Source organism: Cannabis sativa, chromosome 8 (genome assembly GCF_029168945.1).
Source record: "Cannabis sativa cultivar Pink pepper isolate KNU-18-1 chromosome 8, ASM2916894v1, whole genome shotgun sequence".
NCBI lineage: Eukaryota > Viridiplantae > Streptophyta > Magnoliopsida > Rosales > Cannabaceae > Cannabis > Cannabis sativa.
Window position 1 is genome coordinate 46,495,132 of NC_083608.1, and position 26,084 is coordinate 46,521,215.

General features: G+C 31.0%; 2 protein-coding genes across 2 annotated transcripts; both read right to left on the reverse strand.

The window, feature by feature from the left end:
• Positions 1–12,053: 12,053 nt before the first annotated feature.
• LOC115699168 (uncharacterized) lies at positions 12,054–16,003 on the reverse strand. Its single transcript, XM_061102094.1, has 3 exons — positions 14,851–16,003; positions 12,482–13,986; positions 12,054–12,238 (listed from the first exon to the last, which is right to left on the reverse strand). The coding sequence occupies exons 1-2, from the start codon at positions 15,559–15,561 to the stop codon at positions 12,580–12,582; spliced, it is 2,118 nt and encodes a 705-aa protein (XP_060958077.1). The 5' UTR covers positions 15,562–16,003; the 3' UTR covers positions 12,054–12,238; positions 12,482–12,579.
• A 7,004-nt stretch (positions 16,004–23,007) lies between these two features.
• Positions 23,008–25,858, reverse strand: LOC115699508 (prohibitin-3, mitochondrial). The gene is made up of 2 exons (XM_030626961.2): positions 24,849–25,858; positions 23,008–23,383 (listed from the first exon to the last, which is right to left on the reverse strand). Exon 1 carries the CDS (start codon positions 25,690–25,692, stop codon positions 24,853–24,855), a length of 840 nt encoding a protein of 279 aa, XP_030482821.1. The 5' UTR covers positions 25,693–25,858; the 3' UTR covers positions 23,008–23,383; positions 24,849–24,852.
• Between the last annotated feature and the right edge of the window lie 226 nt (positions 25,859–26,084).

The window sequence follows — 26,084 nt, forward strand, 5'->3', positions numbered from 1 at the left end:
TCAAAGCGTGAGTGAGGTTCGGAAAAAAAGAAAGAAAGCAACATGAACATGGTTATGATCCGATAAAAATCTTTCTTGACAATTATAAATCATCATTTAAAGTATATATTTTCGTCAGTTATAAACCGTTATTTAAAGTAGTGTTTTCCATCAGTTGCAGTTCGACGAAAGCCTTTCCTGGTAGTTTCAAACCATTATTTAAAGTATTTTTTCTAGTCGATTATAAACCGTTATTTAAAGAGATTTTTCCTGACAGTTATAATTCGTCATTTAAAGTTTTGTATTTTTATAACGCCTACATAACCAATGATTTTAGAAATCGACAAAAATAGTATATAAGACAATTTTAAACTGACGGGAAGGCCAATTTTATAGTAGTGTGAAAGAGCAAGTCAACCAATAAACTACTTAGTTCCCAGAATATCGTTATACAAAATGAACAAAAACATTACCAATACTTGCCAGAATACGCTAGCAATCCTTAATTATAACCAAACCAAAAAGTGAATGGATAAAAGACAAAGGCTCTCTAACGCATGAACCACCATCAAAATGTGGGTCTGAATACAGTTAGAAACCGCAGCACCACCAACTCAAATACTTGCCTCCTTCTATCTGTTATTTAATCCAACTCATCAGCAGCTCTTTAACACCAATATATGAGTATCAATCTATAATATTATTTTAAATTGCTTACATACATAATTGTTTTATAATATATATACCACACAATTAATTTTAAAATATTATATATTTTATATAAAAATGCATAAATATTAAATATTATATTACATAATACAATTTATATATAATACTATATAATATATAATCAATATGATCTCGGGTGAGGTGAGGTGAACAATGCCTTACTAGTTATACTACTCTAGCTTGTTTGTATGAATGAACTAAAACCACTTTTGATGTTGGTTTGGTTGGGTAGCTAATGAATTTTAGTTTTTAGTTCTAAATAACTCTTTTAACAAAAACCAACTTTTAGTAACTTTTTCCACACACCCAAAAAAAAAAAATTACGAGAAGTTAAAAACATAAGCTGAAGCCTAGCTAACCAAAAAAAATTCTAAATAAATGTGGTATGAAGAGTACTGCGATAGGTTCTTTGTGGTGTTGTGAGTTTCCTTGTCCATATCGTAGCTATGCAATTGGGTTGAAATCAAACACGGCACACACACACACACAAAACACAACCCTTTGATCTATAGGAAGACTTGGACTTTGTGTAATATATATCTTTTATTCTATTAATCATATTAAGTCAACATATATATACACGTACAAATATGCTAATAATAATAGTGGTAGGACCAAGTAGTACTCTCTATTAAATGTCACGTTGAATAATTAATTAAGAGAATTGGACATCCAATACTATTGATGAGTTTTGGGGAATATAAGCAACTGGCCTAGCCACCTTAACCCTCTAGTACTCTACAATTATCTCACCAATTATACACTCTCGGTTAACTTTTACAAAAAAAAATATTGTATATTTATAAATCAATAGTAAAATACAAAACAGAACAACTAAAAATAACAGTAAAACAACATTAAAAACTTAACACAGCACACAATATTTTTGAAAAAAAATTCATTCCATAGTATAAAGTAAAAAAATTAAAAAATTTGAGTATGTAGTGTAATTATTCCTTATAATTATGCTAAAAAAAAGGTTTATTAGAGCATCTTCAATTAGGATTGCTCATGGAGTTGTTTTTGTCACATATATATTGTGGTCATCATTTTTAATGTAATTTTATCAATACTATTATTTATATTTAACATGAGCTATATTATATATTTTATCTTTCTTTTTTTCAAAAAAATTATTTTGTGGTATTATTTTATAATATTTAATAAAATTTAATTATTTAAATGGTAGTATGTACGATTATAGTCGGTAACTTTTAGAGTTGTCAACTATTTACGTAATTTTTGTATGAAAAGTTATATTACGTAGATGAGAAAGAAAATAAAAAAAAAAATATTTATAGAAAATGTGTACATTTTTAACAACTAAGTATTGCTCTCCATTTAAAATGATACCTCGCGCTTTTTAATTGCAAATAAAAGTAAATAAATAAAATAAAAACTTGAAGGTCGTCTTACGTTTGTGATTATATGTGGTGACATAATTAAAATTAAAAATTGTTATTTGGTGTTAGAATAAACTTGGCATTGAATATCTATAGTGCTAAAAATTATTACTTTAATATAAATTTAATTCTTAGTTTGTACTAATAATAATATTAACTTTAAAAAAAAGTATTAACCACTATTAATACTATATTACTATTTAACAGGTGACCAAAACATATAAACAAACAATTTAGTACATTTTGGCTTCGTTTGGAACGTCGTATTAAGTCGTGTTGTATTGTATTGTATTATATTAAATTGGATTATATATCATATTTTTATATAATACTATATTAAACTTTAATTTATACTAAAATATTATACAAGTCCATAAAAGTCAATACCACATATAGTTTTATATAAAAATATTATATAAAATATAATTTAATAGAATACTATACAATACAATACGGTGTAATACGACATAACAAACGAACCCTTTATTTATTATTTAACCAAGAAACGCACAACTAATTGTTAGGCCAATTACTAAGTAATACACATATGTATAGTCAACCTTGATGTGAAAATACCTTGAAACTCCAATCTTATCATTCCAACATAAATTAAATCTCTTCATAAAGTACGAGGCAACCATTTAATTTATATTTATTAAATATATATATCAATTAACAATAATATTTCTTCTAGCTCTTAACTGGAAAAAAAAAAAATCGAAACCGTTTGCTGGAAATTAATATTAATATTTATGTATGGTAGACTACAACAACTGCGGGTGTACATTAATTTCAGATTGAAAACTCATCAAATGAACTAACTAATTTCATGACTAAAACGATAATACTATTATGTCACTGTTACCATTTTTCAAAGCCAACAGGAAATTTTGAGCAAAATTACGAAACTGTGACATATTATATGTATATATATATAGAATAACATACATTATATATCTACGGTTCAACGTGGAAGTTTGTATATATATCTTCCATCTTTAATGTATAAAATATGTCTATTTAACAATTAATAAAATATTTTAAGAATATATTTAATAATAAAACTAGTTTTATGAATATATATGTAAATATTAATATTATTTAATTTAAATATATAAAGGTATATTCAATATACAATATTAACAAATTTATTTTAATAAGTAGTTTTTTTTTTAATTTATAAAATTCTAAAAATATATATAACAAAAATAAAAATTAAAATAATATGTGCACGTAATAATAAACTATTGTAAATATATATATATATATATATATATATAAACTCTAACAAATCAATATACATATAGTTATTATTTTCATGGACTTGTAATATATATAAATGTACATATAATTATACAGAGGTTTTCAATTAACCAACACAAGGTTCCAAATCATAGAACATGTATTTCAATTTAAGTGACATCATTTTATTGAATTACTCCATCGATCTCGATTGGCTGTTAATTTCGTGCTAATTAATAAGTAATTATTTATTTAAAAACATATTAATTATATTATAATAACTTTGGTAGCTATAGGCTATATTGTCAACGTGACGATAGCTACCTAAACTTATTACAATATTTAAAATTAAACGATAAATATGTAAAACCACGTATACGTATATTATTAGCATAGACTTATACAATTAATATATATTAATATAATTATTAACGTTAATGCCGCTAACTATAGCCACTTGTCCAATGATAATTAGACTTTGAAAATGATCGTATAAATAAATAAAAAAAAAAAATAGGAAACATCAAACATCAATTTCAGGAAATGTACTTAGAAAAATGATTAAATATATATACACATATGAATCTTTTCGCCTGGAATTAATTCTCCAGTTTCAATTAATTGCTTTCTTGTGTGTGTATGCATCTATGTGTAAAGATTCTAATTACAAAAGTTCATTGACTACCTATATTAGTTTTAGTTAATAATTAATTAAATATCTGCACCGCTGCATATATATATTATTAATTACTTGACAAAAAAAAAAATTGACAAAATTAATCTGTATATATATATTTGAGATTAATTATTTTTGAAAGGTAAAATTAACTTTTATTAATCTTCGAAATTAGTCACCAAGATAGGCAACAATTCAGTTAAAATGTTTTTCATACTGAAAATACAATCAAGATAAAATAAAGATGCTCTAGCAAACTCATGAGCAACTCTATTAACTGACCGCTTAATAAAATAAAAATAGACATTATTTGAGATTAATTATAGTAAAACATATGTGTAATTTTTTTTTTTTTTTTGAATAGAAACATGTGTAATTTGCATGTATATATAATATTAGAGAGAGATCAGAAAATGGTTACTACACGTAAAATGAATTTTGTTATGTAACGACTCATAATATTAACAAAATAAGTTGACATTATATATAGTTTATCTTTGAATATGAGAACTTAAAAAAAAAAAAATAATAGAAAACGGCCATAACACCTCGAATTCAAATTATTCAACTAATCCTTATCGTTATTTTCATATCAATATTCTATAAATATATATATATATATATATAATATCATATCAAAGTTTAAATCCGACAACAAATCATTTCTATTAGTACAGACAGTTAGGTAGTTAGGTGTCTGTTTTTACTGTTCACATTCTGTTATTTGTAACTACCTTTTCCTAACTGAATTCAGTTAGTTGTATACTTGTTCTGTGCATATATATAATACAATAAGAGAGACTGTGAACAACACAGCTCATTTTCATCAAATCTCAAGTTGGTATCAGAACCTTGGTTTTTTTTTCCTTTCTTTGTTCTTTGAATTCTCGAAGCTTCTTCCATGGCGTCTTCCTCTGGTCTTAGGCCTGAAGGTTCATCTTCTTCCGCTCCACATCATACGTCACAGAACTCCATAGTGCAGATCATCCCTAATCACATCGTTCCCCTCAATCTTCGACTGGATCGCAACAATTTCTTCTACTGGCGATCTCAGGTGCTGTCCACAGTCCGAGCGCATCAACTCGAAGGATTCATCAATGGCGATCGTCCTCGACCTCCAGCAACTATCACTGATCCTACTGATGCCACCAGATCTTTACCAAATCCTGACCTCGCTGATTGGATGAGACTTGATCAGTTCCTCCTGAGCTGGCTGTTCAATTCGATATCCGAAGGCATGCTTGGACATGTGGCTCGATGTGCATCTGCAGCTGAACTCTGGGAAGTGCTTCGCCAACTTTTCTCAAACACCTCTCGTGCAAGAGTACTGCAACTCAGAGGCCTCCTTCAAACAACAAAGAAAGGATCTACACCTATTGATGAATACATCCTCAAGATGAGGTGCTTAGGAGATGCTTTAATGGCAGCTGGCCATTCGATCTCCGATGATGAGTTAATTCTGTACATTCTTGGTGGTTTAGGCAATGAATATGATTCTGCCATTGTCAATCTTACCTCCAAGGAAACTGTTACTTTTCAAAAAGTCCAGTTCTTGTTACAGACACAAGAACTTCGAATCGAACAAATGAATTCGATCGCTGCTTTGGATATGCAAAATCCTACAGCTAACTATGCTGCAGCAAACAAGAAAGGACCTTCAGCACAAGGTTCAACCAATAACAATCGAGGCCGTGGCTCTGTCGTGCGAGGTGGTCGAAATTCCAGCAATCGTGGAGGAAATCGCCCTATTTGTCAAGTATGTGGTCGAATGGGACATACAGCCCTGAAGTGCTATCACAGATTCGATCTGAGCTTTCAAGGAGAAGGAAACTCCACTGCTCAAGATTCACCTGAAGAACCACAAGCCATGCTTGCCACTGCTTCCAGTGTCAATGATCCACAATGGTATCTGGACAGTGGGGCCTCTCACCATGTCATTGCAACTGATAATGCTCTGACTGATAAAATCGACTACAAAGGGAAAGGTAAACTCACAGTAGGTAATGGTGCTTCTCTCTCTATATCTTCCATTGGCACAACTTTTCTGCCTTCTAAATCTTCTAAAATCTTGATCCTAAAACATGTCTTACATGTTCCCACTATCCACAAAAATCTGATTAGTATCTCTCAACTTTGTGCTGATAACAATGTTATCATTAATTTTGACACTAATCATTGTTTTGTGATTGACAAGATCAAGAAGCAGGTTCTTCTTCAAGGAACTCTTAAACAAGGTCTCTACCAGTTGTCCCTGCCTTCCTCATTCACCACACCAACACATGTCAATCTTTCATTGTATTCTTCTTCTCTATCTTCTAGAAATCCCAATAAAATTGCTTGTACTGCATCTAGTTCATGTAATACTACTGATTGTATTTCTCAGCTTTGGCACAATAGACTTGGCCATCCTTCCTCTGTTATTCTTTCAAAAGTTCTTCAAGAAATAAACACAAAATTGTCTAAATCTGATTTACAATTCTGTGATGCTTGTCAATTTGGTAAAAATCACTTAATGCATTTTAGTAGCTCCTCTTTAAAAACTACACAACCTTTGCAACTTGTTCACTCTGATGTTTGGGGTCCTTCCCCACATCCCACTGCTGAAGGTTATAGATATTACATCCTCTTTGTTGATGATTTTACCAAATATAGTTGGATCTATCCTATGAAAAATAAAACTGAAGCTTTTCCAATCTTTCTCACGTTTAGAACTTTTGTAGAAAAACAACTAGATTGCAGCCTAAAGGGTTTACAAACCGATTGGGGTGGGGAATACAGAAAATTACAACCTCTCTTACAAAAATTAGGCATCTTGTTTAGACATCCTTGCCCTCATACTCACCAACAACAAGGAAGAGTAGAAAGAAAGCATAGGCATGTAACTGAAATGGGATTAACCCTATTAGCTCAAGCTCAAATGCCCTTAAATTTTTGGTGGGATGCATGTGTTTCATCTGTCTATCTTATTAATAGACTCCCTACTGTTGTTAACAATTTTAAATCTCCTTTTGAATGTTTGTTTAACACCAAACCAGATTACTCATTCTTGAAAACTTTTGGATGTGCATGCTTTCCTTTTCTTAGACCATACAATCACCACAAATTTCAATTCAAGACATCTAAGTGTGTTTTTCTTGGATATAGTCCCTATCATAAAGGCTATAGATGCCTTCATTCCTCTGGAAGAATTTACATTGCTCGAAGTGTTAACTTCAATGAACTAGAATTTCCTTATTCTGCAATGTTTTCCACACCACACACTGCCACTTACCACAAAAATTTCCTTGCACCAGCTTTTGTCATTCCCACTGTACCACAGTCGGCTCACCATTCCCATATTCAGTTTGGATCTCTTGATTTAACCTCTGAATCTTCTATGCAGCAGCAACATAACACCTCTTCTCCTCATTTGACAGACTCTGTAACCCCTACTGTAGCCACTTCATTCACCAATGAAGCACAACCTCTCCCTACACCAGAAATTCCCACACCAGATTTGTCCACAACAAATATTCCCTATCCTATCCCACCCTTACCTCAAGGACATCCAATGCAAACCAGATCAAAATCTGGCATATACAAACCTAAAGTTTTTCTGGTAACTGCTTCAAAACAGCAACTTTATGAAGAGCCCAAAACTGTTAAACAAGCTCTTACCATGCCTCATTGGAAGAAAGCAATGGATCGAGAAAATATGGCCTTACTTAGAAAGAAAACCTACATTCTAGTTCCTAGAACTGATGACATGCATGTTTTGTCCAACAAATGGATTTTTCGAGCTAAATATAACAAAGATGGATCTCTTGATAAATTCAAAGCACGGTTGGTTGTGAGGGGTTTTGAGCAAACTCCAGGAGTAGATTACAGCAACACATTCAGTCCCGTGATCAAAGCATCCACTATAAGGATAGTTTTCTCCCTTGCTGTTACCTATGACTGGGACATCCAACAAATAGATGTCAATAATGCTTTTTTAAATGGTGAATTGAAAGAAAAAGTGTACATGAATCAGCCACAAGGGTATGAAGATAGCAACAAACCTGACTTTGTATGTCAACTAACAAAGTCTCTCTATGGTCTCAAACAAGCACCAAGGGCTTGGTTTGACACCCTTAAACATACTTTGATAACTTGGGGATTTAAACCATCTGTATCCGATTCATCTCTGTTTTACAAGAATCAGCAAGGCTCACTGTTACTTGTTCTTGTCTATGTTGATGACCTTCTAATTACAGGTGCTGATGCTCAAAGTATCTCCAAATTGATCACGGATCTGCACCATAAATTTGCCTTAAAATCACTTGGCTCTGTGAGTTACTTCCTCGGCTTTGAAGCATACAGAAATACTTCAGGAATCTACCTCACTCAGTCCAAATATGCTTCAGATTTGCTCAATAGAACACACTTTGAGGATGCCAAAGATTGCAATACTCCAATGATCTCAGCAAACAAACTCTCCCAAGATGACAGTCCTCCTCTAGACACACCAGAAATCTATCGAAGTACCATAGGAGCCCTACAGTATTTGACACTAACGAGACCCGATATTGCCTTCTCAATCAACAAATTAAGTCAATATCTCAAGTCTCCTACTGTCAATCAATGGAATGCCTGCAAACGCATACTAAGATACATAAAAGGGACTCCTCATCTTGGGTTACACTTCAGACCATCCACTCTTCTTAACCTCGAAGGGTACTCTGATGCTGATTGGGCATCAAGTCTTGATGACAGAAAATCAACAAGTGGTTTTTGCATATTCTTGGGTGGCACCTTGATCAATTGGAGTTCTCGAAAACAGAAAGCAGTAGCACGATCCTCAACTGAGTCAGAATATCGAGCATTGTCTTCTGCTGCAACAGAATTAATATGGATCACATCTTTACTCAATGAACTTGGTATTTCTCTACAGAAGACACCCCCAGTTTTATGGTGCGACAATCAAAGTGCTCAATCTCTCGCTTTAAATCCTGTCTTCCACACAAGAACGAAGCACATAGAACTTGATGTTCATTACATCCGGGATCAGATCGCTCAGAACAAGCTCCAAGTGTGCTACATACCCACTCAAGATCAAACTGCAGACTTATTCACTAAGCCTCTGCCTTTTCCTAGATTTCAGTTTTTATGTAACAAGCTTTACTTAGAACATTCTAAGTATAGCTTGAGGGGGGGTATTAGTACAGACAGTTAGGTAGTTAGGTGTCTGTTTTTACTGTTCACATTCTGTTATTTGTAACTACCTTTTCCTAACTGAATTCAGTTAGTTGTATACTTGTTCTGTGCTTATATATAATACAATAAGAGAGACTGTGAACAACACAGCTCATTTTCATCAAATCTCAAGTATTTCTTATACCATTTTACAAATATTATTGTGTGAGTCGTTATTTGGGCAGTAATAATTGACAACATATATAATTGGAGAAGAAGGCATACCATTAATTTGACCAAATGTTCAATTTTCAAAGAGACAACAACAATTTAATTTTTATTTTCATGAATCTTTTCACTTGGCTAGAAAGAAAAAAAGACAACAACAATATTTTTTTTGTCATTTATTAATGTATGACACTCACTAAAATGAAAGTCAATGCAGGAGAAACTCACATTTTATATTTGGGAAATTAACAAATATTGAAAATTTAAACTTAATTTTTATAATTATGACCAAAAAAAAAAAAACACCAAAATGCGACCTTTATATATAAATATATATATATATTTTCATGGGCTTTTACTCATATTTTACATTTATTTTTGGATTAATTTCACAAATGCACAAAAACAACAAAAAACCAACAAAAATACAGTTTCACAGAATTTTAAACATTTTTACGATTTTTTTGATTTTATTTACGTAAAATACGGTTTTTTTATGTTGAAATTTTGTTCATTTGTTGTTAATTTTTTGTTATATGTATGTTATTTTTTGTTGTTTTTTGGTTATTATTTTGATGTTATTTTCATGTTACTTTTATGTTGTTTTCTTGTTGATTTTATGTTGTTTTCGTGTTATTTTTTGGAAAACCGTAAAAAATGTAAAAAAAACATTATTTGAACGTAAAAATGTAAATATTTTACAAAAAATAGTGTATTATGTAATTATTCCTTTATTTTTTTTTAATAATAAGCGGTTACTAGTATCGTTCGAATTAATTATCTTAAAAATTAATATTATAGTTGCCACCAAAAAAAAAAATTAATGTAACAGTAACAAGTAACTAGTATCATTAGTGATACAATGGTAACTGATTACTACCACATCAATTTTTTTTTTTTTGTAAAAGAAAATTAAAAAAAAAAACTAATTCAGCATGGGTAACCAATTATTTTAAAAATTGATGTAATAGTAAACATCAACTATTATTCAATTCTTTTATAGGAAAGAAAACAGAACAAAAATCCCATAAAATATGTAGAAAATTAAAAATACACAAAATTAATATCATAGCTATCAAGTTTATAAAAAAAAAAAAAAGTCATATTTCATGTAATTTCCTAAATAGACTCTTCATTTGGACCAATAGTTTACACAATATGGGCTTTTTTTAATTCATACATTTCAATGATGGACCTCCACATATGCACAATGGGTTTCAACAAGCCATGCTGTGAATTAACAATTACAATAAGTTTTTGAAGTACAACAATATTAGTTGATAAAACTCTCATTCATGAGTACAATATTAGCTAGTGGAAGCAAAATTAGGAGTAAAGTTGGAACTTTTAATATCAGCTAAACTCACTAGAAAAAGTGCAAGCCTGCCCACATAAGGTGGTAAAATCAAAATAGTGATTTTGTTTGTTTTAACTCAATCCTTTTAATGGTTGGGTTATTACTTATTAGTAGGGAAATTTACATGGTATACTAACTTTTGCTATTTTTTTTACAAAAATACTGTCAGGGGTATTTTTTACTTTTTTACTGTGTTTTTTTATAAGTTTCATACTGCAGTATACTGTGTTAAGTTTTCACTGGTGTTCTACTAGTGTTTTACTAGTGTTCTACTTGTTTTGAGTTGTTCTGCTTTGTGTTTTACTGGTGTTTTATAAAAACACAGTATTTTTGAAAAAATTTCCGTGTGACAGTATTTTTGTAAAAGTTAACCCAAATTTCAGTATTTTTGTAAATTTTCCTATTAGTATGGTTGTTCCCTAAAGTTTTTGTGAATTAGCAACTATTTACTAATTGTTCTCATAAAAAAAAAAAACACAACTTTTTACTCCATTGCTCAACGGATAAAAGCTCCACTAAAGATAATAATATTCTTGATTTTGATTTACATATAGTAGTGTTGATTGGACCGTGTCTAATATTTATGACTTGATCCAATTATATATTTGATGTTAAATTTCATCATCTGATTCGATTCAATTAATTTCAATCATCCAATTAATTTAACATATCCAATAAAAAAAAATATATTTTAATGTTAATTTTTATATATACATATATTTTTTACATATAACAATATAAAATTTAATTACTCATTTAAATTAAATGAAAATATTAATTAGTTCGATTAGATGTTGGAAGTATTAAATTTTTGGATACCCCATTCAACATCTGATCCGATCTAATTGGGTATTCAAAAATAACATTCAATTCGATTCGATCACAATTGGATATCTAATATTTGACGATCGGTAATTAAGTAAATCAATTATCATTAGATTGATTGGATCGATTTATACACACTATATAAAATAAGTTTCATAAATAGGTTTATTTTTATATTGTGTTGCTTTAACTTAGAATTCATCAAAATTTCCTGTAGGGAAAGTTTTGACTTGCACGAAAAAAGTACATTGAAACACCAATAGGGATTAAATGAAAGAAAATTTAAGTACAATGTACAATTTGGTAAATATGTTGAAGTTAAGGGGGAGGGGTGGATTTAGTTGCTACAATTTATAAACTCAGGGACTATTATGCTAATCTTAATAAATTTAAAGTACAACCATGCTGGAAAAAAAAAAAAAAAACTCTATGAAGATTATCAGAATCTAAACCATAATCATCAATCAAATATGAGCATAATATATACAGCTTTAGCCCATTCTTTATTAATTAAACATTAAGGAAGTTCACACAAGATAAGATAGTAGTACAGGCCAAATAGTACTTGACCATTTCTACATAATTAATAATAAAAACAAACCTTAAATAAAAACAACTACTGAGTACTGATCTTCTCAAATATGCCTATTAGGGCTCGTTTGGAACGTCGTATTAAGTCGTATTGTATTGTATTGTATTATATTGAATTGTATTTTATGCAATATTTTTATGTAAAACTATTTGTGGTATTAATTTTTATGGACACCTAAATATATAATATTTTAGTATAAATTAAAGTTTAACATAGTATTATATAAAAATATGATATATAATCCAATTCAATATAATACAATACAATACAATACGACCTAATACGGCGTTCCAAACGAGCCCTTAATGGATTTTTCTTGCATTAGTAGTGTTCCAAGCTGATGATGCTACACCTTAAATATTTCTAGTCCCAAAACAGTTTGACACTAAATCCTTCATGCCACTAAAGGAACAGGGCGTTTGTAACTATGCATAGTAGTACTAACTGGGCTTTTAACAGACACACCAGCTGTCCCAAAACAAAAGTAAGGACTCTTCAACCTTTTGCTATGACTATGGTGAACATGATTATTTCCTTGCTTAATCAAACTTGGATTGTCATTGTCATTGTCATGTACTTGAGTTGAGCTTGAGCAAGAAGGTCCAGCCATGTCATCATTCTCAGTAAAGACACCCTTTTGTTTGTCCAATGAAGTTGGAGATGAGATTGAAGATTTGGAGAATGAGCTAGACCGAGATGATCGGTGTGGATTTGGAACTGTTATCTGTGGTACTGCTTGCATAACACCATGCCTTATACCAGAAGCAAGTTTCTTCTTTGCTGATGGACTTGATTGGTTACTCCTCACAGAAAGTGCCCTTTTGTTATTTGTTGTTGTTGTTGGCTTAGAAAATCTCTTCCTGAGTGGGGTTGGTGCTGCAGCATTATCTGAATTGTTTGCTTCATCATCATCATCATTATCAACAGATTTCTTCACCTTTTGAGGCTTTCTTCTTGTTCTGTCTTTGATCTTAGGCCAATGTAGGACTTGTTTCAATAGCTGAACTGTTGCATTGTTTACTGAACTAGTCTTTGCACTACTACTAGTGAATGAGCTACGGTTGTTCTCATTGGCAGAGTAATCATATGGACTAGTTAGATCAATTGAAACTGCTGCACTAATTACTGGACTAATAACATGATCACCACCACCACCACTACCATCTGATGCATTCTCAATTCCTGTGTACAAGAATATTTCTGTATCCGAGATTCGAAATGATGATCCAGGGCTGCTGTTTCCATTGCTTTGCATCTTCAAACGTGAGACAATGACTTTTCTAGCATTGTAATTTTGACAACCAAATATCCCACCAGCTGAGATTAACTGTCTTATGAGTATATCAGATGAAGCTGAAGGTGGTCTTTGTCTTAGGTAATCAAGTGGTGTCATGCCATCAATGTCAGTGACATTCACATCTATTGATTCAGCTGTCATTAGAAGCTGCACAAGATCTGAATGAGCATTGCCAATGATGGCGACATGAAGAGCAGTTCGGTTTTCGTTGTTCTTGGCATTGATAATGTTCTTGATGTTGAAAGCTTTACCACTAACTAATTGTCTCAGCAGCTCAATTTGTCTGTCTAATCTCCTAAAGGCCAGAGTTTGGAAGCCAGATACCGCCTTGTGGAGGAAAGTTTCGCCCGCGTTGTTTTTCTGGTGAATTGATGAGGGTGAAGCTGTTATGAGAGCTTCAACTGCAGCTAGTTGGCCTCTGTATGCAGCCACATGAAGAGCTGTGTTGCCCTGGTTGTCTGTTGAGTTGCTCAAGTTGAAAGACTTTGTAAGGTACTTGAGAATCTGCATGAATAACAAGAAATGTTTGTTAGAATCCTTAAAAACTAAGGTGTCGTTGGTAACACTTTTTTAATTAGTTTTTTGTTTTTAAAATTAGAAAAGTGAAAATATTTTTCAAAAACATGTTCTATAAAACTATTTTCACTTTTCAATTTTTTAATTGAGAATCAAAATTTTAAAACAAAAAAAAAGTCACTTTTAATATATTTTTAAACAGTTTTTTTTCTAATCAATATTTTAGATTCTGACCAGGCTCGGACCCAAATCTCTCCCCAGGGCCCTGACATTGAACCTGGCCTCTGACCCGAACCCGAATCCAACTTCGGACCTAGAACCGACTTAAATAAAATCAAAAAATAAAAATAAAAATAAATTTTACAGAATACACTTTTGTTTTTTGTTTTTAAAATTAAAAAACAAAAGTGATTACAGAACGCATTTTTATTTTTCAAAAACAAAAATTTTACTTTCATTTTATGATTAAAAAATTAAAAAAACAAAAATATTACCGCATCTAATATTCTAATAATGATATTTGCAGCATAACCATTTTTGCTCCAAATTATTTTCTTAACATGGTGAGCATTAAAACTAAGTACCCAAAATCCATATCCTACAAAATGTGCCAAATATGCAAATAGTATTGACCCCTAGAGAAAAACACCATCTAAAGAGAGAATATAGAGATTGGAAGACCAAATTTCCACTAAATCTTTTTCTTTTTCTTTTCTAGTTACAATAGATAAAGAAAAAGACAAAGCTAAGAATATTAATGGCTAGAGAGGTAAAAACACTTTCTTGGTTTTCAAGTTTAAAACTTTAACAAAATCATATGAAATATCAAGTGGATTTTTTATTTAAACTAACCTCAACTTGTCCTCTGCCAGCTGCAGTATGAAAAATAGTTGAGCCTTGAACATCCCTATAAGCCAAAACATCAGAACAATTAGCAAGAAGCTCCTTCAGAATCATCAAATTTCCACCTCTAGCAGCAGCATGAACAGCCCTATTAATCATTTCCCACTTGTAAACAGAAGGAATATCACCAATATGTTCCTCAAAGTCTCCACCTTTACCAGCCATGAACCTTGGTGAAGAAGCAAAGTCAAGCAAGAGCCTAAAAACATCAGAATTCTTACTCCTTGCTGCAGCATATAGTATATCAGTAACACCATACTCTCCTTCACCAAAAACAAGAAGAGGGTTTCTCTCAAGTAGTTCTTGAACAAAACCAAAATCACCAGCTGAGGCTGCAGTGTAGATAAGCCATCCACCATAGCCAGCTCTGATGAGTGAGTTCTTGTTACTTTTCTTTGATTCACAATGATGGAAAAGCTTTCTAGCTACATGAGACCTGCATTTGGATACATCATGGTATTGTTCTTCATCATCCCAAACAGTTTCTAGTCGCCTAATTCGGCGTAATGAGGTGAGCTTGATCAAGTGGTTGCTGTCAATTTTGAGAAGCTCTTTCACTAAATCATAGTGTCCATTTGCAGCTGCCCAATCTATTGGTGAAGCATACCACCATTGATCTCCTGTGCTTTCCCACCTTAATGGAAAATAAGTTGGAGGCATTTTCCAAGAACAGAATATCAGAAAGTAACCAGTAACTAGTTACTATTTTTGAGTTGATTGAACTTAGTAGGACAAGAGAGAAAAAACCAAGATAAGTGATTAAGCTTATGAACAAAACCAAAGTTGATTGAGTTGAGTTGAGTTGAGTAGGACAAGAGTAATATAATGAGTTTCAGATATTTGCTCAAGAGATTTATTTGAGCAAAAATTACAGCTAATTTTCACAGTTAAAAAGAAAAAAGAACAGAGAAGAGACAGGCAACAACCAAAATGATTGAGAATGAAGAAAGCTGATATAATTAATATACTAATTCTCTCACAAAGAGAAAAAAAAATAAATAAAAAAGAATTACTTTTGGTATTATATTGTAGTTGAACTAACTGTACTAAAAGGACATTAATAGAGCTCTGGCAAATTAAATTAAAGAATATAATAAAAACCACATTGAGGGAAATGAAGAGTGATAATAATAATAAATATATTTCAAGTGGTGAAGATGAGAAAGGAAACAGCCATTATTGCTTGCACCCAAAAAAAAAAAATCAAGGAAAAGAAACAACCCTTTCAGGAGAAAGTTATGGAGAATAATAATAGTAATTAAAAAAGGGTTAATACCAAACTGTTCCCAAAAGATAATAAAAGGAAGATAATTCAGATAATGATGGTAGTAACTGGTTTGAATATGTTTTTATTACAGTTGGTTGGTGGTAATTATGATTTCTATAAACTTATATTAATAGATGATAACTCAATGTGTTCAGGTTCTTCTGATTTTTATTATAATTTATTTCTTTTTTTACTGGTTTAGCTACTTATTATTAGTCCTTTTACTTTATTAAATTTTAATATATTGATACTCTAAATAATAAATTTTCTCATTTTGTTTTGGGTGTTTTCGAAAGTAACAGTATAATTATTAGAGTAGTAAGTGATAATTACATATGAATTTACAATATCTTATTTTTTACTAGTTAATACTTAAAATGAAATTTTTTTAGTTATTACAGAGTATAATTATACTCAATTCGTATGGGGCTATAAGAATTAATAGGTGCAATTGGAATCTTTCAATTATTTCTAATTACACAATTATAATGTAATTAATAACCAAACAAACATATCAAATCGTATAATTTTCTCTAATCACACACAAATTCAACCACACTTCGACTTTTCAAATGCCCACTTAAGGACTTGATTCAATCTCTTATAATTTAGTGGTCAAATTAATAATGACTACTTGTGAAGTTTGAACATACACAAAATCAAGTTTAATAAGGCCACAACGTTTTGTTTGGCCTAAAATGAGTTCCTTCTTCTTCTTTTCTTTCTATTTTAAGTACAAACAAACAATTTCATTAATTTGATTCATTAGCTGTATAATAGAATGCACTAGAGTTTTGTAAAGCTTTATAAAGCTATCATTATAAATGATCATATCCAAAAATCTTAAAGCAATATATATATATATATCATGTGTACGAGTACATTTAATTTAAATTTAGTATAAGTTTGTATGAAATTGGGTAGTTGAAACCACAGCATCAGAATCAGATAGTGGATTAGTATGAGATTTTAAAGATATGATGAGCTGTATATACATAAATAAAAATGGTCTGTTTGGGTAGCTGTGTCTAAAATAAAACCAACTACTAATGCTACTATAATGCTATTACTAGTTAATAAGACTACTTTAAAAGCAAAAGAAAGAGAAAGAAAGGGCATGTGAGAAGATCAGCTTTTACTTTTTGTGAGATAAGTGATTGAGAAAAAAGGTATAATGGAATAGAGTGGAAGATGGTGCATTTCACCAGCTTTAACTAAACAATAATGCATGTTATGTCTACTTCTCTTCTCTTCTCTTTCTATCATTTTCCTTTTTTTTTTTATTTTTTTTTTAATTTTTTGCTTCCACTCCACACTACTCTTTTTTCTAATTTGCTTCACATGGCTTACAAAAAAACACTACACTACATCCATGTTTTCAGTTTTCACTACAATATATAAATAATTTAATGTATATTTAGGGGAATGTTATTGTACAAGTGTTACTCTTGGGGATGTTTTATTTTTTAGGCACATTGAGAAATTATAATCTTATAATTTTTTTTATATAATAGTGTACATTGTAGTTATAATAAATATTTATGTAATTTTTTAATATTTGTAATATCAAAATATTGCACGTGTATTTTTTTTATACGAGTGTAATTAATTATTTTTTGTCTAAAAAAAATAGCATGGTAAATAATGACAAAGCTAACCACAAAAAAAAAAATAGAGTATTAATAATAAAAAATGTAATTTTAATTGAGAAAAATATAATTTTTAATGGTATAAAAATAAAAATATGTAAGAGTAAAAATAAGAAATATAAATATTATGATGATAAAAATGAAAAATATAAATTTTATAGAGATAAAATAAAAAATATATAAGATATAAATATAAATTATTAACTTTTTAAGGACAAAATGTGAAATATTTAAAAATATAATTAACAAAAAATTGTAGGGGTGCAAATAACCCCACATGTACATGTCTCTGCTTGGTTCTACCTCTAATGGTAAACTATAATATTCATAACTTTGAAAAAAATCGATAAAATATCTACTGTAACTACAATATTTACTGAAGTATAAAAAAAATGAATTATATTTATCCACGAGTTCAATAAATATAAAAGTGGTATCTTACTCTAAAACTTCACAGTATATGTAAGTATATACTACTATATCTATATATATAGCATCTAATTCTCTAAGTTGAAAATGCTTGGACCACAAAATTACCATTTACACTAAAAGATAGTAATGAATATGATAAGGTATTGTAATTAAGTTTACACAAATTATTAAATGGTGTGCAAATTAAATAGATATTTTTAATGTCAAATTTACATCTTGTGTGGAAGTGGAACACTCTTTTAAATAATTTTTTGTAAAATAACATTTTAAAAAAAAAAAATCTATTTTAACTTATTACTTAATATTAATTTTATCATTTACACTCAGAATATTTTTGCACAATTCTTATATGCATTAGTGCTCATGTTCAAATAACACAATAGTTTCCAACTAGGGCACAAACTCCTATATATATAAAATTTGTTTTCGTAATCTATAGTAAGTGAAAGAAATAACGGTGAGCATAAATCGATTCAATCTAATAGCAACTGATTGATTTAATTACAATTTAATATTAAATATTTAATTGTGATCGGATTGAATTAGATATTATTTTTTAATATTTAATTAGATCAGATCGGATGTTGGATAGAGTATCTGAAAATTTAATACATCTAATATCCAATTAAATTAATTAGTATTTTTATTTAGTTTGAATAAGTAATTAAATTTCATATTGTTATACGTAAAATACATATGTATATAAATATTAACATTAAAATTTTACTATTTTTTTCTCCAATACATATTAAATTTAAAATATTGGATGAATTTAATTCGCTCTAAAAAATATTAAGTCTAAAATATTGAATGAACCTAAATTGAATCAATAAATATATATAAAATACAATGGATTGAACCGATCCATTATAGCATCTAATAAATATTAAATCGATTGGATGACTCAAATTAATTAAATCATATCGTATGGTAAAATTTAGCATCCAATATATAATTAGATCGAATCTAAATAAATCGAAAAACACGTCCAATAAGCACTCCTACTTACATCAATTATTAGATAAAATTTGTGTTGTAATCACCTTGATCATGAACAATCTAGTTAAGATAAGCACTACTTATAAGAAAGAACCTTCTTTTTTTTTTTCTGATGAATATAAGAAAGAAACTTGATGAGAAGAAAACATGAATCTGTACATATATTTATATATGACCCACCAAGTTGATAATACCAAAGAAAAAGGGTAAAAAGAGTATGAAGAAAGAATCTTAAGGTCATAGTAAGATAAAGTTGGTTCCACCATGTTTTATTATGTAATTGGGTATGGGGAGCAAATGAATGTGACCTCCACCTAATGTGAAATGTCACTAATATTAGGCAATAATAATAATATCAGATTCAAATCTCATCTCATCTCATGGCCCATCTCAACTAGTTGTACTACCAAATTCATTAATATTATGCAACTGCATATTGAAGAGCATTGATTACTACTAATCACTTAAAAAGACTTCTAAAAAATACTTGTTAGTTATAACTTAAGAATGTTTACTTTATTAATCTCCAAATCAAAACTTAACAATAATACCCTTTTTCTTTTTCTCCCATACACACCATCTTTTGTCCCTTTCCCTCCAAAAATGCACCTCATCTTGAAAAGGAGTCTGTTGAGTGTTGACAGTGGTGAGACTAAAACCCATCACAAGAATATCAATTTTCTTTTCTCAAAAATGGTATTATTAAGGAAGAAAAGGAAAAGGGTTAATTGGGTTATTTTCATTGGGTGATTGAGTTTTTTTTTTTTTTTGATTTAAACGTTTATATATTACAACCATGCATAATCTGAGACTCGAACCCAAGACCTCCAACACACACGCACCTTCTATGGCCACTTGAGCTAGCCTCAAGTGGTTGGGGGTGATTGAGTTTAAGGGTGTCACTTTAATCTTTATCGGTAACATCTTCTCTGTTTTTTGGGTATGTAGAAAAATTGTACTCAAATCTTTTTATATGAAAGTAGATTTAATGATGAAGATGTAAATTGTAGTTTTAGTAAACATGTCCCCTATGTTTTTTTTACAAATTCTTAACAATTTACTTCAAAAGATCTGTGTTTTATATACATATACAACAAAGTATACAAATTTTGATTTTGTAAATTATCATATAAAACTTTATAATTTGGGTTATATTTTATCCAAAAATCTATTTTTGCCCAACCAATATGCATATGCTGAGTATAATATTATAGCAGCATGCGTATATTACTATATAGTAATAGTTAATATTAATAATCGTGCAGTACTCATCAAAAAAGACAATGCATGCGTTTGATTGATATATAAGGCAAAAGTGATAGTTATGGCCAATAAATACACCACTTTATATTATATAAATTATGAAATGCACACATGGGGATTAGGATTATACTCATCAAGACCTATAAAGAGTAAAAACCAAGATAAGAAAACGACAGTGCCATGCCATTCATACCAAAATGAAAAGGAAATGAGAAAAAAGAGTACAAATCTAAATGGTAATTGGTAAAATAGAGAACATGACATGGTAAAGTTTTGCCACAATGTTGAACGACAGAACATACATATTAAAATCTTCACTTGTTTGCATCATTAGTGAAAAAGATGGTAAAATTGGTGCCATATTTTAAGGGAATCTAAAGGAACGTACTCAAATATATTATAAAAAAAAATTATCGAAAAGAAAAAGTGAGTGAGAGTGATTAAACTCCATAGAAAATTTCTAATCATTTGGACACATGCAAAATAATAATTCAAGATGGAATCCCATAAGATTGATGCCTTAAAACGAAGTGTTTTCTTTTACAAATTTTTCACTCTTTCTACACTCCCATATTTTGTTGTTTTATTTTTACACTCTTTTTAATAATAATAATAATAATCATTTATAATAGACTAATGCTAACATTATACCCATACAAATATTTACATAAGAACAAATATATATTTTACTGTAGAGCTCTTTGACTAGCTTTAATTTTCTATTAAGGGGGTGTTTGTTTGTAGCTTTTCAATCATTGTCATTTATCAAAAATCAATAGCCTCATCCCCACTTCTTAAAAGCCTTCTTTGACTTCCTTCATTCTCATAACATTTTTTTTCAAACCCTGAAATTATAGATATATATGATTATTTTAGTGTGTGTTAATGTTCATAACATATGAATTCAATATATAAATGATATTTACAAATACAAAAACATCCAGAATTGTAATGTTTGTATAACTTGTTTATATGTATGTTTTGGCTAGTGTAAAAACTAAAGCCTATTAAGCATGGACTAAGGGCACTATCTGTCTTAACAATTTGTAACTTGTCCAAACTCTACTAAACTACAAATTTTCATACATATTGATATTAGATATTGGACCATGAAATTAAGTACACCAATACAGTGACTAATGCAATTTATACTTTCTTTTGGAAAAGGCTTACATTTCAAAATGACTAATATGCATTATTTATACAAAATAAAACATGTCGCCTGATAACGGCAGGCATCTTTGCAATAAAGCTTAGAAACATAATGTTGTTATGTCCATTTTTACGAATACGACAGTTTAATGAATAACACAACACAACAAAGTAAGGGTTTCATATTAAGATTGATAGAAAAAACACAAACGACACTTGAATCAATAAACGACATGAAGCTCAGAGTAACTTAAACTTACAAAATGAGAAGGGCAAACTTGTCTTAATCTTATCAGAAATGGAATCATGAATGAATAGCTAGGGTAGGGTGAGCAAAAAATCCAAAAAACTGACCAAACCGAATACACTGACCGTCCGAACACTGAAAAAACCGACACCGAAAAAACTGTCTTCGGTTAAAACTGTCTTAACATGATCAGTTTTAATATCAATGGCAAACCGACCGATTAAACCGAGAACCGACCGAACATATATATTATATATAATATATATTATTTTTGTACATATTTAATATACAATTTTATTAAACTAATTTTACTTATATTTTTTTTATTTAAAGACTCAATTATTCATTACTTTATTTTATTATAGTTTGATGCATTTACATATTATATATACACATTCATAAAACCGACCATGAATGTGATCTCTGCAAAGAGAACCCTGAACCAAAATGAACAGAAACAAGAGAAAAGAAAACATTTGCATGTCTATGATATTCATGCATTGTTACTAAAGGCAAGTCTGATACATTACCTTTATTTTATTAAAGGGGCATAAGGAGCTGGGCAGGGAAATACGGAATGGTTTGGCAACTGGTTTATATAATCAATGGTTGCTTGCAGGCATGCATGAAGCATTTTCTTTTCCGATATGATATATACACATTCAGTTTGGTCGGTTTAAACCAATCAAACCGTAGTATAAACCGGTCGGTTTTTTTCACATTTGTATAATGGTTGGTCGGTTTTCGAATTATAACCATGCAAACCAAAAACCGAATTTTAGAATTTTTTTTTGTGTAAAAAACCGACCAAACCGACCGTTGCTCACCCTTATGAATAGCCATAAAAGCACATTATGTCGTAAGTAAATTGTACTCACGAAACGAAGGAATATCTTGCACATTATTGAACCTGTAAGCTCTCCAGCATCACTACATGAATCATGAATAGTTAAAACACAGTTGCAATCATAATCCTCAAGTGCATGAAAGAGAGAGCAGAGCTTATTGGTTTGATTATCTAAATGGGAAAACTAAACCCTATCAAACCAAGCAACCCAACTATCCTAATATAAATAGATAAAAGAAAATGATCAAACTTTTTTAGCTGAATTGAAAGCATAGTTTATTATATAAACGAATGATCATCATATAATAGAGAATTTGTAATGGGCCATTAATAGATAGAAATATTAAATTACATGTGAACTATTGGGACTTAAGAGGAGTAACATGCATTTGACAAGAGTAAAAAAAAATTACATCTTCAAAATTTAACTTGCAGTCAAAGTCATGATGGGTTTCAGAGACTACATGAACAATTCCGTGAGTTTCCCCCTCACTTTTTACTCAAAGTTTCAGATAACATACGATGATCTGAGTAAATGGTAAAAAAGAAAAAACAGCTTTAGGAATAAACCAATTTCAAGTTCAAATCCACGATTCATTATTGCAACAATCCCATGTAACCAAACCCTGAAAAGTTAAAAACAAAATATTGCGATCAGGACGGAAATATAAATATGGAAACTTTTCCTACATAATTTGGATTGTTAGGTAGAATGTCAAAAACTCTAAATACTAGAATTAAAGAAAACAAAGAATCAAATTGAATGACTGCTGGAGTAAACCGATGGTTAAATTATACAAGTTGGCACAAAAACAAAGTATACAACAAATATTGTATGGCATTTTGGCAAAGATAGCAAACCTCTTGGATTCCCTATTCTTTTTCCATAAGATAATGTCCAAAACCATCTAATCCTCTATATTCTAAATAAATAAGGTGGTGAAACTTCAGATCTATAAGACCACTGCCTTTGTCTCTCATCAAAGTTCACTCTTTACTTGAAATAAAAAATAATCCTAGACAGCTCTTCCAAATTCCTACAATGATTCACAACAAAGAAGCCAAAGTCTCTTGACATGAGCTAAATTAAGGGGAAAAAAAACATTACAGGCCTTTTTATCTTAAAATACAATGGGATTTGATTCATTTCCCTAACCGCTTGAACTAGCCTCAAGTGGCCTTAATAATTACAGAGACTTAGTATATCATCACCTATGAAAATCGAGCATCCATAAACAGAGTACAAAACCATTAATAAATGGCTTGCAAATTACAAGTAGGTTTGCATGTGCCACGAGTCTTTAAAATTAACCTAGACCACACACCATAAAAGGACAGTTAAGTCTGTTACACTAACCAACAAGCACACAAGTTGCAAGTTCACCCATTACTATTTTTTCCTTGCATCTCAAAAGTCTCCCAAAACTTCTCAAATCAACAATTCGGATCTTTCTACAAAACTCTAAAGCTTAACCCCAACCAAACCTCAATGTAGCAAACCATAGGTAATGTAAAAGTACCCTACATTAACTGACATAATAGTGCAATGAACAAAAACAAGAATTTTACAAATTAGACACTTGAACAATGATCCTCAACTACACTTGAACATATCCACATGGTGACGTGGCAACGAAACTACGTTACCAATAAAGGATCCTCGATTACACTTGAACATATCCACATGGAACTGAAACAATGAAACTACATGACCAATAAAAGATCCTTAAAATTAAAACACAACACCTAAAGTCCTAAAAATACATCGAAATGGAGTAGTTTCAAGATATCATGTCTAGTTAGACCAACAAATGGAGTAGTAAACTTAACACCACTACAATACACCCAATTCAGTCCAAAAAAAAAAAAGTTCAAACCATTAGTTTGATTGTAGATTCAATCTCAAATCCTTAATTAGAAATGTTTGCCATATATACTTTAATGACAAGAAGAAACCAAAATTGTTCAACTTATAAGAAAGAAACTCCAAAGAAAATTCCTCGTACTCAACAATCAGAATTAAGCAACACCAATATTCAGTACCCAGAAACAAATAAAATAGCGGAAGAAGTGAACTTTTCAATTGGTTACCAATTTAACGAGCTGGGTTAAGAGCCAAAAGCAAGTTCTTTCCTCCGGGCAAGTATGCGACATTAGGCGACTTAGCAAGCGTTGCAGCCACTTCCCTCGAGGCCTCAATCCTCCTAAGTTCAATAAGACCCATACCAGCCGCAGCAGTGGCATCCGAGATCAGCTTAGCAGACTCACTCTCACCCTGGGCCCTGATAATCGCCGCTCTCCTCTCCTGCTCGGCCTTAGCCACAACGAATTTGGAACGCTCGGCCTCCTGCTGAGCCACCTGCTTCTGCTCCACAGCCCGTGAGAACTCACCTCCGTACGACAAATGAGTAATGGCCACATCGTCAAGGACAATGTTGAAATCTTTAGCTCTACGGATCAGACTATCTCTAACCATGGCGGAAACGTGAGGCCGCTCAGTGAGGAGCTGATCGGCGTTGAATTGTGCTACAACGGCCTTCAAAACCTCGTTACCAATAGAAGGAAGGACCTTCTCGTCGTATTCGAGACCAAGAGTTTTGAAAATATCGGGAAGGCGACTGACTTCCGGGCGAGATAAAACCCTAAGGGTAAGATTGACCATCTGAAGATCCTTGGTGCCAGAAACGGAGGAGAAGGTGTGAGGCCTGGTACGAATATCGAAGATGAAGGGCTTCTGGAGCCATGGAATGAGGAAATGAGTCCCTTCTCCGACGGTCTCGTCGATCACACCACGAAATCGGTCGAAGAGTACGGCGCGCTGACCACCGTCGACTGTGTAGAGAGATGAGTTGACGACTGTGGCGCCGACTCCGAGACCGAATGCCGCGCGTGCGACGTTGGTGAGGAAGGAGACGGCGGCTTGGCTGCTCCCCATTGTAGTGATCTGATCTGAGCTAAGAAATTAGGGCAAAAAATGTGTGTAAAGAGGGGTTTTTTCTTTGCTGTGTAACAAAGATGATTCAGGGTTTATGGAAGGTGCTTGTATAAAACCCTCAACTTGAGAAACACGAAGTCATTTACTTGTATGGGCTTTAAGGCCCACTACTTCGAGTGACCCAATTATATGAGATAATTAGATAAGGCAACATTTATTTTTCTATTTATATTTTCACGGTTTTTAATAAAAACAACATGAAAACAACAAAAAAAAAACTACATAAAAGTAACATAAAAATAGCATTTAAATAATAACAAAAAATAACATACAGATAACAAAAAATCAATAACAAATTAACAAGTGTACAACATAAAAAGACTATATTTTCT